Source organism: Ictalurus furcatus, chromosome 23, assembly GCF_023375685.1.
Source record: "Ictalurus furcatus strain D&B chromosome 23, Billie_1.0, whole genome shotgun sequence".
Lineage (NCBI taxonomy): Eukaryota > Metazoa > Chordata > Actinopteri > Siluriformes > Ictaluridae > Ictalurus > Ictalurus furcatus.
The window spans coordinates 15,842,666-15,857,968 of record NC_071277.1 but is presented as its reverse complement, the minus strand read 5'-3'; the positions used below and the strand labels follow the sequence as shown (position 1 = coordinate 15,857,968).

The 15,303-nt window shown below is 38.7% G+C and overlaps 1 protein-coding gene across 3 annotated transcripts in view; it reads right to left on the bottom strand.

Moving 5' to 3' along the window:
* oxr1a (oxidation resistance 1a) overlaps positions 1-15,303 on the bottom strand; it is a 184,495-nt gene that overhangs the window by 89,859 nt on the left and 79,333 nt on the right. For all 3 annotated transcript variants that reach the window (XM_053611287.1, XM_053611291.1, XM_053611289.1), the window contains exon 3: positions 1,833-2,023. In XM_053611287.1, the coding sequence (XP_053467262.1) occupies positions 1,833-2,023 (191 nt within the window). The remainder of the gene's footprint in view (positions 1-1,832; positions 2,024-15,303) is intronic.

The following is a 15,303-nucleotide window of genomic DNA, read 5'->3' as shown; positions in this document are numbered from 1 at the left end:
TGCGTTTGTTGAATGCCTGAACTTTTGCACGTTTCTGACATCGACTTTGTCTCTGCCCTTTGGGTTGGTCCACTTTGCCAAGAAACTGGCATTTGCATCCAAGCCCCTGTAATACTGTTGCTATAACCTTCTTGTACTCAGTTTCCTTCACTCATATACGTGAGGAATCTTTTTCCTGTTTGGGAAACACAACCTGTATTAACGGATAAAACTTCCATTTACTTATTTGGCAGATGGACTCAAACCTTCATGTCGGTTGTTATGGAGAATAGGAGTATGATAGCCTGCTTTGAGAGGTCAAGTTGCTATTAAATGCAATATCATCTAGGATGTTTTTAGTTTTGTTTTGTTTTTTTTTTTTAATTCTTGGCCATTTTAGGATCATCATAATCCCAGAATTATGTCTTCTGAACAATGGGACAACGGAGTAGTTTTAGACATTACTTCTTTGAGTAAAGCCGTTCACTCAAACTTGCTTGATTATATACAGAAATAATAATTCAACAGTTTGTATTCTAAGCATTTGCATTTGAATGCTTTCTTCACTACATATGTGGGGCAGTGTGGGAAAACCAATGGATCTCTCTGTGGCTCAATTCAATAGCAAAAAAAAAAAAAAAAAAAGATGAAAATTCAGATTTAGGCTAAAATAAGGTTGGTCAACTTAGACACCTCATCTTCAAAGAAAGCATTAATATTCTATTTCGCTAAAGTTATGTGGAAATATTTTCGTTTACTTTGTAATCTTGCAATAACTACTCTATATTGCCAAAAGTATGCGGACCCCTGACCATCACAGCCATGTGTGGGCCTTCCCCAAACTGTTGCCTCAAAGTTGGATGCACACACTTACATTGAATGTCTTTGTATGTTGTAGAATTAAGATTTCCTTCACTGGAAAAGCCAAAACCTGTTCAAGCATGACAATGCTCCTGTGCACATAGTGAGGGCCATGAAGACATGGTTTGCCAAGGTTGGAGTGGAAGAACTCGAGTCCTGATCTTAACACCACTAAACCCATTTGGGATTAACTGGAACGCCGACTGTGCACCACGCCTCCTCGTCCACCATCAGTGCCCTGCTTCTTGTGCTCTTGGCACAAATCCACACAGCCATGTTTCAAAATCTAGTGGAAAGCCTTCCTAGAAGAGTGGAGGCTATCATAGCAGAAAAGGGGTGGGACAATTCAATATTAAAGCCCATGGTTTTGGAATGGGATATTCAAGACTCAGGTATCCACATACTTTTGGCCATATTGTGTATCTTCCTGCAAAGAATATGTTGTGTAAGGAGCCAGTTTAACAAACTGCACTGGTAAAAACAGTCAGTCTGCCTTACGATGCCTAAATCCTTGCTAGCTAAGTGGATGTTACGCTTTGATTAAGTTGTTGGATGGCTACATGATGTAGCAAAACGGACATTAGCTTAATCATTTCAGTTCGTAATCAGATACAGTCTGTTAAATCTAACGGATCTTTCATTATTAATCTACAGAAATGCTAACGTTGGACACCTTAAATAAAGCTGGATGGATAATTTAGCATCATATAAACGAGAACATGCTACATGGTTGCACTAGTTTGCATTCACTGTTGACTCGAAGAGCATATTTTGTATCTTAAGGCTTATGAAGTGCTAAATTGGTTGTGTATCAAAGTACTGAAGCAGAGAGGGAGGCAGGAGAGGAAATATATTCGAGTCACTTCATTTCAGCTCAATCAAGCATCACAACCAGTCACACACACCCACCTGTGCACGCACACGTACACACCATCTCAGGGGACCCCATGACACACATGTAAACAAAAACACACAATGGAGAGCATGCTTACCTATGGTGTAGCCTCTCTTCAGCTCGCTGCATCTCGGAGTGCGCCGCTGGGAATTGGTCGTGTTGTTTTCTTGCACCTCGATCGTGGTCGTTTTGGCAACAGGTGATGAGGACCTGTTTATGGACAGACTCGGGATGAAACTGGAGAAGCCTTGAGGGGCGATGTCCACCGATTGGGACTTCTTCTTCAGTCTGTTTCAGACAAAAAGCAGAGACATGGACGCTTAGGGTTATAAGCTTATAAGTGCTGAGGATCAGGTTAACAAATATGATCTACTGTATTCAGGTCACAATGAAAGCCTTCCCTGAACAGTGGAGGTTATTATAACAGCAAAGCGACTCCATATTAATGACCATATTAAAGACTCCATATTAATGCCCATTGTTTTGGAATGAGATGTTCACGAATCATATGTGATGGTCACACGTATATTCTGGCCATACAGTGTATTTGCTGTTAACAAACGGCTTAAAGTGGACTATTTATTGAACTTTTGTTGAAATAGGACCACCAAGGGTTGTAAGTACAAATACTTATACACAAATAGAATGGTATGAAGAAGCGAGGCTTGGACTGATTTCTTTCTAGCCCAGACTATAGATTCACACAGACTGATGACAGTCGTGCCAAGTTGCCCCCTAGATTTTGTGTCCACTGGGACTAATTTATTAAGTCCACGTTGTTGACACCTCCAGAACACATCAGCAATGATTGAGAAGGCACATGTGATAAACAATAGTGGATGAGATGAATTTTAAGCAAGGCAATAGGTCACACTTTGAACCAGACAGCACTATCATTTGCATGGACAAGAACAGTCTGTTTCATCGTAGTTTATGAGAACGGAGACAGTCGGGCGCTTGCCTTGAAAGATATCACCTAATGCAAACACTACAAATCCATCTATTCGTTCTCTAAATCTACAAAACAGCCACAAGCTTTGCTGGAGCAGTGAGGAGAACGTCGACACTGGCGTGTAATGGGTCACTAGCTGCACTGAGTGACACTGAATCAGATACATACCATTTGCAAAAGGAAACCGTTAGCAACCGAGGAGATAGCGGGAGCGAGCAGGGTACACAGAGATCAAGTTTATTATAGAGCAATGTGAGCTTTTTTAGGACATCAATTACAATTGCAGAGATAAAATGGGCCAATGTGTGTATAAGGTCTGTCCTGCTTATCTGACTAAACAGTCTGATTCACACAAAGTCAATATTGGAAATCTACCTGCTATAAAAAGCAATATGTAGATAATGTACGGTCCAAAAGTCTGGGTTTATCACCAAGAACTGCCTTTATTCCATCTGTTATAAAACAACTAATACAGACCTGTAAAATAATATATTGCTCATACAAAATTCCATCATTAAATTTACAGAAATTATTATTATTATTTTAAAGTATGTGTACATTTTGGACATTTGATTTTCATTCCAAAAACATGAATTTATATATATATATATATATATATATAAATAAAGAAATGACTCGTTATCCAATTTCTGATTTGTCGTATGATATTGGAAAATGTGAAATAGTTTGTTAATCACTTGTACCACTTTTCAGTGAGGATGCAATTACAGTACAAAATGTATTTACATTCCTGAAAACACGTCTGTACGTTTACACTCTATTAGCGCAATGCTATTTGGATACTTAGATTATATTTGTAGTGTAAAATAACAATGAATTATTAACTATCCGTTTCAATATTAAAAGATTTTCAGGAAGCCATCATTAATGCCATCATGCCTTGGGTTAAATCTTACAATGCAGGTAGGCTACAGTATATACAAGGTACCAGGACGCATATAGTACAAGACTCATCTCTCAACTCTCTAAAGCACAAACTTCCTTAGAGGATTAGTAGATACTCATTAATCTGCAATTATAACAGGAGCCAGGCTGTTGAAAGGGAACGGTCAGATTAATACTACCCTAAGTCTATGCATGTATGAATCTGGTGTTTCTTTATTATTATAATTCTGATCAGGACATCAAATATGCATCAAGTTTCTCGGTATAATTCAGAAAGTGATGCAGTTTTATTCCTACTCTTAGAGTAAAACTGAATTTGAATCTACCCTTTGGTGAGTTTCGTTTTCTTCCCCAGTGCAGTTCCTCTGGACAAGTGAGAATGCAGTAATCACAAAAATCAACCAGTCCGAGAGCAACTAAACGAGGTGGTCAACTGCTCGAATCGACCAAACAGGCTGTATATTTTGTGTGACCGCCTTTTTTCTGTACATGTGAGCTGCTAAAATGAGCCATGAGGTGCAAACTGAACCAAAGGACAGAGCGCCAGAAATGTGACATGTTCTGGATATTTGGATATAAAATGGATCCAATACATAAAACAGGTTCTCCATACTTGGTTGATTTTTGTGATATCTACTCACACTTGGCCAATATTTGTACATCTTTTTCTACAGCTGTATTTTTGACCAATGAATGAATGCATATTCAGGCATTCACACCCCTGAAACAATTCTGTTTTTATTACATTTTGTTTTTCTTTGGCTCTGGGGCTTTTGTTCAGAAGAATCATGGCTGACCTTGCAATCTGACCCCAGATTCCTAACAAATTGGGATATACAAAAACACTGTACTGTACTTGTGTGAAAAGACAAGCTGTGTAAAAAAATGTGTGCTTACAAATGAGGATGTTAAATGTTCAGGCTAGACAGCCTTCCTACAGGAACATCAGCTGCTACACAACAAAACCAAAGACAGCACACCTGTCTAATAATCGACACTGTTTATGTCTGGGAAAAAACAATCCATAATCCACATACCTAATTGGAATCCATTACGTGACGTGTCTTGTAATAAATGATTACACAGCCTGATTTATGTATTACTAACCGAGTAATTTTCTTTGACTTTTAACTAGAGCTGTGCTGAACCTATCATGCATCATATGAGCCAAGCTAGTACATACACATACATATACATACATACACATATATATATATATATATATATATATATATATATATATATATATATATATATATATATATATATACATATATATATATACACACACACATATACATTATATATATATATATATATATATATATATATATATATATATATATATATATATATATATATATATATATAGATAGATAGATAGATAGATAGATAGATAGATATAGATAGATAGATATAGATAGATAGATACACACACATACATATATACACACATATATATATATGTGTGTGCGTATATTATTATTATTATTATTATTAGTCTACGATATTGATTAAACAAATGCAATCATTGTAGAATCTTCTTGATAATGACTCTGGCTGGCGCATCGCTACTGACGGTCTGCCAAGATTTCTTTCTCATTTCAAAAGTCCATTTGCTGGTGGACTTATGAGGCAACATCACAGTTTTATTATTCAGTTTAATGTTTCAGTCTCACATTGCTCACAGTAATGTTCTCCTGTCATTGTCTAGATTAATTTAACATTTCTTCTACCATCTTCTGAATAGAAGGTTCATCATTATTTTTTTCCCCGGCTTTCAACATACACTCTTAGAAATAAAATGTACCAAACTAAAGGCTACTTTTAATGCCCACTTTTAATGCCCACATCAAGTGTTATATATTACAGACACAAATTTTATATTGTGGATGTTTATCAGGTTAAAATTCAAATTCCCATCCTTAACCCCTCTTTAAATAGGCTACTTTTAACAGAAGGTTATCTACAGTGGAGATTTTCACACAATTGGAGAGGGTTTGATAAATTGCTGCTTATTAGCAGGTTTTAACTCGCGTTGGGACACACAGTAGAGTGTAATCTCTCTAGCAAATTAAATCCTTCTTACATAGCGAATACATTAACACATTTATTACGCAATAAGCCCCAACCACTTTTGCTTCAGTGGCCTTAATCTGTGCCAGTGCCCAAAAGGGTTCAGGTTCAAATAGCGTCATAGTTTTATATCAGAAACCTGCAGATTTCGATATCCCAGCATCCCACTGCATTCTACCGTTGCACCCTTAAATAAGGTCTCTCCCTGAGGTGTAAAGACAAATGGATGTGACAGAAAATATTAAGAGGCTGCGAGGTATTACAGGCACGGCACGAGGTACTGAAGGAGTTGTAGGAAAAGTGAGTGCAGTATTCTTCCACTTATAAAGCATGTCTACTGCATGCTGAAAGAAAAGTTCCTGAAGGACTGAAGACTCCGACGCCCTCTCATTCATCACCCTCAATCACCCTCTTTCTCCTAAAGCACTGGATTCTCCTGCTGTTACCCAAGTGCTCACTCAGAGCTAAAAAAAGAAGCCTGAACGAGCGAAACAATATTTCCGGCAAGTCTTTCCTTCTCAGTGTCAGCCGAAAACATTCAAATAAGCTGACAACTGCACGATTTTAAGTCACCAGATCTGATGTAGAAGAAGAAGTCACTTGGAATAGTTACACAATAGACACAATGAAGCTGGTGATGAAATCATTTACACAGTATACAGAGGTGAACTATTTTCCATATAAATATTCATCACTTTCATCACCATGACTGAGTATTTACACTGTTAAGCAATGAGATGATAATTAATCTGAGGACCAGTGCAGGAGATCTGTGCTCCCCTGCCATTATTGATTGTTAATTGCAAGTGGAGCTGAACTCTGGTATTAAAATTTGATGGAAATGTAAAGCACGGCAGGGCATAATGATCATAACAACAATGATGATATATAACATTTTAACAGTGCATAAAAAGTGTTTTAATTTCTGAGCTGCAAACATATCAGTCAAGGCATTTATTAGCAGTCAGGTACATATAACTGATCATTAAAGCAAAATGAACAGGTCTTACCATATTATGTGTCTTTATTATACTTTACTGTATCCTGTATATTTACTGTAATTTACAATGCACAATAAATTATAGTTAAGGTCCAGTAGCAAGAACATGACAAGTAAAGTACAGCAAAGATAAATGCTACAGTAAAGTATAGCAAAGTTACAGTATAGTGATATAAATTATAGTACATTTACAAGATAGATGCAATATATACAGTAGTAAAGCACAGTAGACTACATTAAATACACTACAGTACAAGTCACACTACTTTACACTACAGCACCTTACTACATTTTACTGGGCTTTACTTTATCATGTATCTTTATTGTATTTCACAGTATTATGTATCTTTACTATAATTTATAGTACTTTACTAAATAATGTATATTTACCATACTTCATGGTACTGTATCATGTATCTTTACAGTATTTTACTATACTTTACTGCGTCATGTATCTTTACTGTATTTTACTATACTTCACTGTGCTTTACTACATCATGCATTTTTTACTGTACATTACTATACTTTACTACATCATGTATCTTTACTTTACATTACTTTACTGTGCTTTACTACATCATGTATCTTTACATTACTTTACTGTGCTTTACTACATCAAGTATCTTTACATTACTATACTTTACATCATGTAACTTTACTTTACATTACTGTGCTTTACTACATCATGTATCTTTACATTACTTTACTGTGCTGTACTACATGAAGTATCTTTACATTACTGTACGTTACTACATCATGTATCTTTACATTACTTTACTGTGCTGTACTACATCAAGTATCTTTACATTACTGTACGTTACTACATCATGTATCTTTACATTACTTTACTGTGCTTTACATCATGTATCTTTACTTTACATTACTTTACTGTGCTTTACTACATCATGTATCTTTACATTACTTTACTGTACTTTACTACATCATGTATCTTTACTGTACGTTACTTTACTGTACTTTACTACATCATGTATCTTTACTGTACATTACTTTATTGTACTTTACTACATCATGTACCTTTACTGTGCTTTACTACATCATGTATCTTTACTGTACATTACTATACTTTACTACATCATGCATTCTTTTTACTGTACATTACTATACTTTACTACATCATGTTTCTTTATTGTACCATACTTTGTGTATTACTAGATCACACATCTTTACTGTATTTTACTATACTGTGTTTTACTGTATCATGTACTGTACCTTTACATATCATTGTGTAGCATGTATTATTGTGACTAAACATAACTCCATAATTTAATCTATAACTGCATCACAGACACATGAGCAGACGAACCGGAGTTATTTCCTTCTCCATCGCATGCGAGCAAAGAAAACTACATTTTTCATTTCATCCTGAATTTGTCTTCATCAGTGATCTGTAACTTTCATTTATAATAGATGTTTTCATTTAATAAAAAAAACATTCTGAAACAACGTTTTAGTGCTTGTCCATGCATGCCTACAGTAATTGTGACTCGGCTAACGGTGTCCAGGTTGTACGGGCTATTTTAACTGCAATTACATGAACTGTTTAGGTCCAATCTCATGACAAAAATCGTCTGATGAATGCAGCTTAGTAATGATGAGGCAGGGAGCATCATTGGCCTTTAAATGACTGCAGAACGGCAGAGTTTGTTAGATGTATGAAAGCTTTGTCCTGCCAATTATGACAAAGCTAAAAATGCTTAAAACAGCTCTTACTGAAATGTAACACAAACTCAGGGAACTATATGTTCTATATCTGTGGCTATATGAACTTTCTCTGGTTTCACTCCAGGGGCCTGCTTTAGTACCCTATTTATTATGATGGCTGTATAGTTGTCTTGTGATTGGTTTGTGTAAATAAAACCAATCTGATATTTGCTAGTAACAGCAACAAATATAATCAAAGCAATGATCCATGTATGTGACTTTTATAACATACAACGCATTTCAGACATGATCAGGATCCCAATACCCATAAAATGAGATAAGAGGTTATTTAAATGTCATATTTATATTATATTTGCAGATGATTTCAGAAATGGGAAGATGGTAAGTTTCAACCCGTCTAATAGCGCATAACGGTCTCTGCTACCTGGTTAGAACCTATCACCCTCATTAATCAGTGTCTGTTAGCGTACACACACAGAATACGGCGGTTAATATTTTCCTTGTGCTCAGCTGCACTATGACTTTCCCTGAGTAACGGTATATTTACACAGGGTAGTGTTTTGTAATGACAAGCTTATAAATTACCAAAGCAACAAATATACAGCCAGTATATATATAATAAATATTTCAAGCTCCCAACTGACAACTCATAACCTTTAGTTTTCCGAAACAAAATGAATTTTCGTTAATGATTACTCAATATGCCTCACCGTACGGCCCCTTACCCCTGTTAAAAGAATGTGGCACTATCAAGTGAAAGAACCTGCATGTACAACATTCACCAAACTGAATAAACAGTTCAGAGAGAAGCCAGAGGCAATGTCAGCTACATCTTTTTTTCCCCGCTTGAGTTAGTCTCAGAGCTCAGGTGCACCACCACATCCTCTCTAAATCTGCTCATCCCTCTACATCTATTCTGTGCCACCAGTGGGTATGTCCAGTGATCTGGAAGACACCCACCAGGCACGAGAAAAGAATCCCAGTGAGAAAGACAGCACAATGCGGAAAATCTAGCAGAAGAAATGCAGATCCCATCCAGCCAGAAACATGGCGAAATGGAGGCTCATAAACTAACCAACGTATGATAAGATACGAAGGAAGCTCAGCGGTTAAAACTCTCAGTTACTGATCAGAAGGTTGTGAGATTAAATCCCTGGACAACCAGAGAACAAAATGTTGAGTCATCAACTGGTGCAATTTATTCTTAAATATATGTTGTTTTGGATAAAACAAGTAGAACTTACTGTCAATGACATCAACAGGGATGCCTCCACTGCCAAGTCTAGTCCTTCTTGTTAATTTGCATGTCTGAAATACCCTTAAAATATACTTCAAACAGGAAAGAAGAAAACCTGTTTCAGACATTTCACCTTGCTGTGACCTTGACCCTGTTTGGATCAATTCCAAAATCGAAAAAGTTCATCTGCTGGTATTATATTACAGTATATGATAATGCAATTTCAACCACTCGTTCTTGAGATATTGTAAGAATAAAAAAGCACAGATGGACAGCAGGTGCACGGACAACCCGAAAACATACTGCCTTCACCACCATGACGAATACATGGAAGTTTACATGGTTTAGGAGACGGGATTAACTTTTCTATCTTTTGTACTTCTGTTCGTAAACAAAATTCAATCCCATCATTGTTTTTTGTTGAGATATGTACAAATATTTAGTGAAACCAACAACAACAACAACAACAACAACAACAACAACATAAAGATGATGAACCAGATAAAGATATAAAGATGGTTTTGGACCTCAATTCATATGAACAGTTATGCTATGATGGCTATAGGACAGCAATTGCCACAAACAGTTCTGCACTCAAGTCTCCATCAGTGAACAGTGGATAAGTTCAACAAAACAGACTTCATGTAAAATCTGTAATGAATTTCCTGGTTACACAATTGCACTATTTGACCACGCAGTATTAGCACATTTATAGGATTTATTTATAATCGCACTATCCGGCGTCACCCAGATGAGGATGGGTTCCCTTTTGAGTCTGGTTCCTTCCTCATAGCATCTCAGGGAGTTTTACCTTGCCACCGTCGCCTCTGGATTGCTCATTAGTGATAAATTCATGCATGTAAAATTCTGAATTTATATATTCCTGTAAAGCTGTTTTGGGACAGTGTCCACTGTTAACTACAGTGCTAGCAACGTGCTAATCACCTCACATCTCCAGGGTTGGGGTTTGATTCCAACTGCCGGAATCGAACGGTTTGCGGAGTTTGCGTGTTCTCCCCGTACTTTGGGGGCCTCCTCCGGGTATTCCGGTTTCCTCCCCTAGTCCAAACACATGCACATGTAAGCTTATTGGCATTTCCAAATTGTCTGTAGTGTGTGAATGTGTGTGATTGTGCCCTGAGACGGGTTGGCACCCTGTCCAGGGTATCCCCTACCCTGTGCCCCGAGTCCCCTGGGATAGGCTCCAGGGTGCCCCCGACCCTGTGTAGGATAAGTGGTACAGAAAATGGATGGATATAACATATGACAGCGTAGCTAAGGGCATTAATTCAGCCTAAGGAAAACCGATTATGGCTTAGTGGTTAGCACGTTCGCCTCACACCTCCAGGGTCTGGGGTTCGAGTCCCGCCGGGGCTATGTGTGTGTTCTTCCCGTGCTGTGGGGGTTTCCTCCGGGTACTCCGGTTTCCAAAGACATGCATTGGCGTGTCTAAAGTGTCCGTAGTGTATGAATGGGTGTGTGAGTGTGTATGTGATTGTGCCCTGTGATGGACTGGCACCCTGTGCACCTTGTGCACCACAAGGCCCGATGCTTCCTGGGATAGGCTCCAGGTTCCCCGTGACCCTGAAAAGAATAAAGCTGGATGGATGGATGGAGTCGGTTTTGTCTACATACCGGTGCGTTTCAGTTTGATTCTGAAAAGACTGTCATACATGCATGCTATTTCATTCGCCTTGGATTTTTTTTGATTTTTTTTCCAACAGGTGGTGGGATTCAGAAGCAGGCTGAATGGTTAATATCAATAGGGAGTCAATAAAGAGTGCATCTTCAATAAGGACTGCAATTTCCATAGGATTCAAGGACACAGTTGTTTGTATTGATGCCAAAACCTTTGCACCTGTGTCCATATACGTTTTCTTTTCCTCTTTTGGAAGCCTGTGCTGTTATTTATGTCCAAATGAACAGTTTGAGATTAGAAATTACTTTAGTATCACTCTAATTCGCTCTTTCTGGTCAATATGTATACAATAACCAGCCTCCATTCCACCCAGCTGTTCCTCCAACAGGGCTGAGGAAATGTCAATCATCTGTGCTTGGCCTATCTATTACTTTCAGAAAGGAAGGAAGAAAACGTAGAGAGAGAGAGAGAGAGAGAGAGAGAGAGATTGTCTGGCTAATCTCCAGCCTCGGCACCAAGAGAAGTAAACACAAGCAACAGCTGCACTCCAAACAACAATAACACCGCCCGCAACAGCTCCCGCCCTGTGTGAGCTCTAATTAAATGCGTGCATCCCATGACGCATCAGGAGTGTGTGGAGCTCTTGCTTGTGTGCTTACATAAACAGAATTTCCCCTACAATTACCAATAAGACGACATCAGTGAGAAAACAGCAGCATGGCCCTGCACATGCCTGGCACATTCAGCTAGCGAGTGGCTGTGAGCGGATTTGTCATCATGTGACACTGGAATAAGTCATGGCTTGGGTATGAGGTAAGAGGTACTAGATGACAGATGGCCTGTGTGTCTATGATGCTCATATCCATTTCGTTCTCACTTTCACTTTCTCTCAGCTAACATTCGCAGCCACAGGGACTTCAGCCACATATTAGTCTTTCATCCTAACACTGTGTATCCAGAGAGAAAAGTGCCCAAGGAGCAGTCGCAGTGGAATTAAAAGTGACCTCACTGGTAAATGTCATGTGTCAAATTGCACAAAAAATGGCAAATCTGTCTGCTTCTTGTTGTATTGAGCACAGATATGGTTAATAAATTACCATAACGCTGCCAGAATCAAATTTCTTCTGAAAACCTATTTTCTGTGTATCCAAAAATAGTTTTGGGTTTCCATTAAGATTGGCTTATACACCAATCAGCCCTTGACATTAAAACCACTGGCGGGTGAAGTGAATAACGTTGATTATCTTGTTACAGTGGCGGGATATATTTATTAGGCAGCAAGTGAACAGTCAGTTCTTGAAGTTGATGTGTTGGAAGCAGGAAAAATGGGAAGTGTAAGGATCTGAACATTGACAAGGGCCAAATTGTGATGACTGGGTCAGAGCATCTCCACAACAGCAGGTGTTGTAGGGTGTTCCTGGTACGCCGCGGTTAGTATCTACCAAAAGTGGTCCAAGGAAGGACAACCAGTGAACCGGAGACAGGCACATGGGTGCCTAAGTCTCATTCATGCATGTGGGGAGTGAAGGCTAGCCCGTCTGGTCCGATCCCACAGAAGAGCTACTGTAGCACAAATTGCTGAAAAGGTTCAAGCTGGCTATGATAGAAAGGTGTCAGTACACAGTATCACAGCTTGCTGTGTCTGGGACTGCATAGCCGCAGACCAGTCAGAGTTCCCATGCTGACCCCTGTCCACCACCGAAAGCTCCTACAATGAGCACATGAGCATCAGAGCTGGACCATGGAGCAGTGGAAGAAGGTGGCCTGGTCTGATGAATCTCGATTTCCTTTGCATCATGTGGACGGCCGGGTGCGCGTGTGTCGCTTACCTGGGGATGAGGCAGCACCAGGATGCACTATGGGAAGAAAGCAAGCTGGTGGAGGAAGTGTGATGCTCTGGAGAACCTACACAATATTAGGCAGGTCATTTTAATGTTATGGCTGATCGGTGTATATCTTAATACAATATCATGATCATAGAAATGTCTCAGAGAATTGTTCTATGATAATTCTGTCATATCGCCCACCCGTAGACTCCAGTCAATGAAGCTGGAAGAGAAGCTGAAGGAGGAAATAAAGTGAAGTAAGTTGCTCCCTTCTCCCCAATGAGGCCATGCTCTCTTAGTCACGCAGCCTGTGTTCTGCGCATGGTCTGGCAATGGCAGCTTAAACAACAGGGAACCAGGACCAAAGCCAAAACACTTTGCAGTTCCTGGAGCTCATTATTCATCTTTCCAGCCATCATTTATATCATCAGCGAGACTTCCTGTAAGCCTTATGTTTTCCGCAGCTCCTGTTCCAGCTTTACCTTGGTCACGCCCGATCACTAGACCTCATTATCAAACTACATAAGAATGACGTTAATCGTAACTTGCTCGTAAGGAGCACTTACACAAGAAATGTTGTATTCATGAAAACTGAGGTAGTTAAGAAAAACATGTATCTTATGCGATCTCCTGAAATTGTTTACATTTACATATAAGCGGACGCACTAATCTGAGCCTTGATTGATGGGTTTCAAATCGTATAATTGGTTGAGTTACAACTATTTAACATACGGATTAAGCCAATTCAATTGCACACATGAATTTTGCAAAAAAAATTAATTGCCTGTCGTTTCATATTAATGACCAAAGAAAGAGATCCAAAACAAATGCATAAATGACAAAAACGTCCCCGCCGTTCGACGTTCCCTCCAGAATTTCATGTATTGACACACAGTTCGTCTTCATTATGGGACCGTATACAGTTTTGGGCGTTTCATTTTTAATTTTACGAACGCTTCAAGTGCAGTTAATTATTTGTCATGCCGTATGTGCAAATAAACGACTGCTTGAAGCCGTGGGCTGCGTCCCAAACTGTGTACTTACCTACTATATAGAAGCAGAGATACATGTATTTCACCTACTATATACTGTAGCAGGTAAGTACGCGGTTCTGGACGCAGCCGTGCTCTCTTGTTGCCGTGTGTGCGCTGCCGTGTGTGTACGTGTCCTGTCGCAAAATGCGGTGAAAACTCTTACACGACGTTAATAGTGTGATTAAGGTGTGTACATGTCTGTAACGCACGTCGATAACGAGACTAAAACAGGAATACTCCACACGTCTTAATTCCATTTGTCTTTAGTCGGATGAAGGTCATCAGAAATCGTTGTTTACATGCTAGTTTCTTAATCAGAGTATTGACTTAATCGGGTTAATATCAGATTATTGTTGTCCATGTAAACATACTTCTTGTCTTCTACTTTCTTGTCCTAATTATAGTTCCCTAAAACATTTTATTGCTCTTCTGTTTTCTAGTTTTGTCATCTACCTGGCTGATACTATGGACAAAAGATCTTAAATAAGAGAAATTCCTTTTACAGTTCACCACTTCTGACTTCCCACTGAAAACCATAGAGAAAATATATGCGTATTTGTATTTAAAATGATTTTTTAAATGCTTATAAAGACTTTCTTCATTCAGACGTTATGTAACTGATTAGGTTTGACGTCAATGCTATGGCACCGCTGCCTTCCATCAATGGCAAGTGGGAGAGTAATGAAACCCTTGAGTACTGTTCCCAGGACTAGGGGCAAGACAACAGCATCGTGCAGAGAGGCAACATAAGCCCTGCTATTTTATGGCGGATGTTTTTATTTCCTCTGTGTCCTTGCAGTTTAAGACAAGGCTCTTAGAAGAGAGTTATGGACGGTTAGGCTTGTCAGACTGGGGTTTAGAGACCTTCAAAATTCCTGATGGCTTAATCGAGTGAGGGGATAGCAGGGAATCTAATATAGGCTGATAAGTATTCATGATTAGAGTTGGATGACCGTTAGAGAGCTCTTTATCAGTGTAAATTGTATGCCTTTAAATCAATATACAGTGGAAATACAGAGATGGAAAACTAGGATCACTGAAATGTCTATTACACTATCAAAATTACATTTCCATAAATAAAAATCACAAGCCCCAGCATATCATAATATGCCATTTTTGGAATACTGGTGAGATAAATATGATAAAATAATACCAATGACACAATTAAGAGTTCTGGCTTTGTAAAGCTGTACACGGCCCCTCTGTTTCACTATG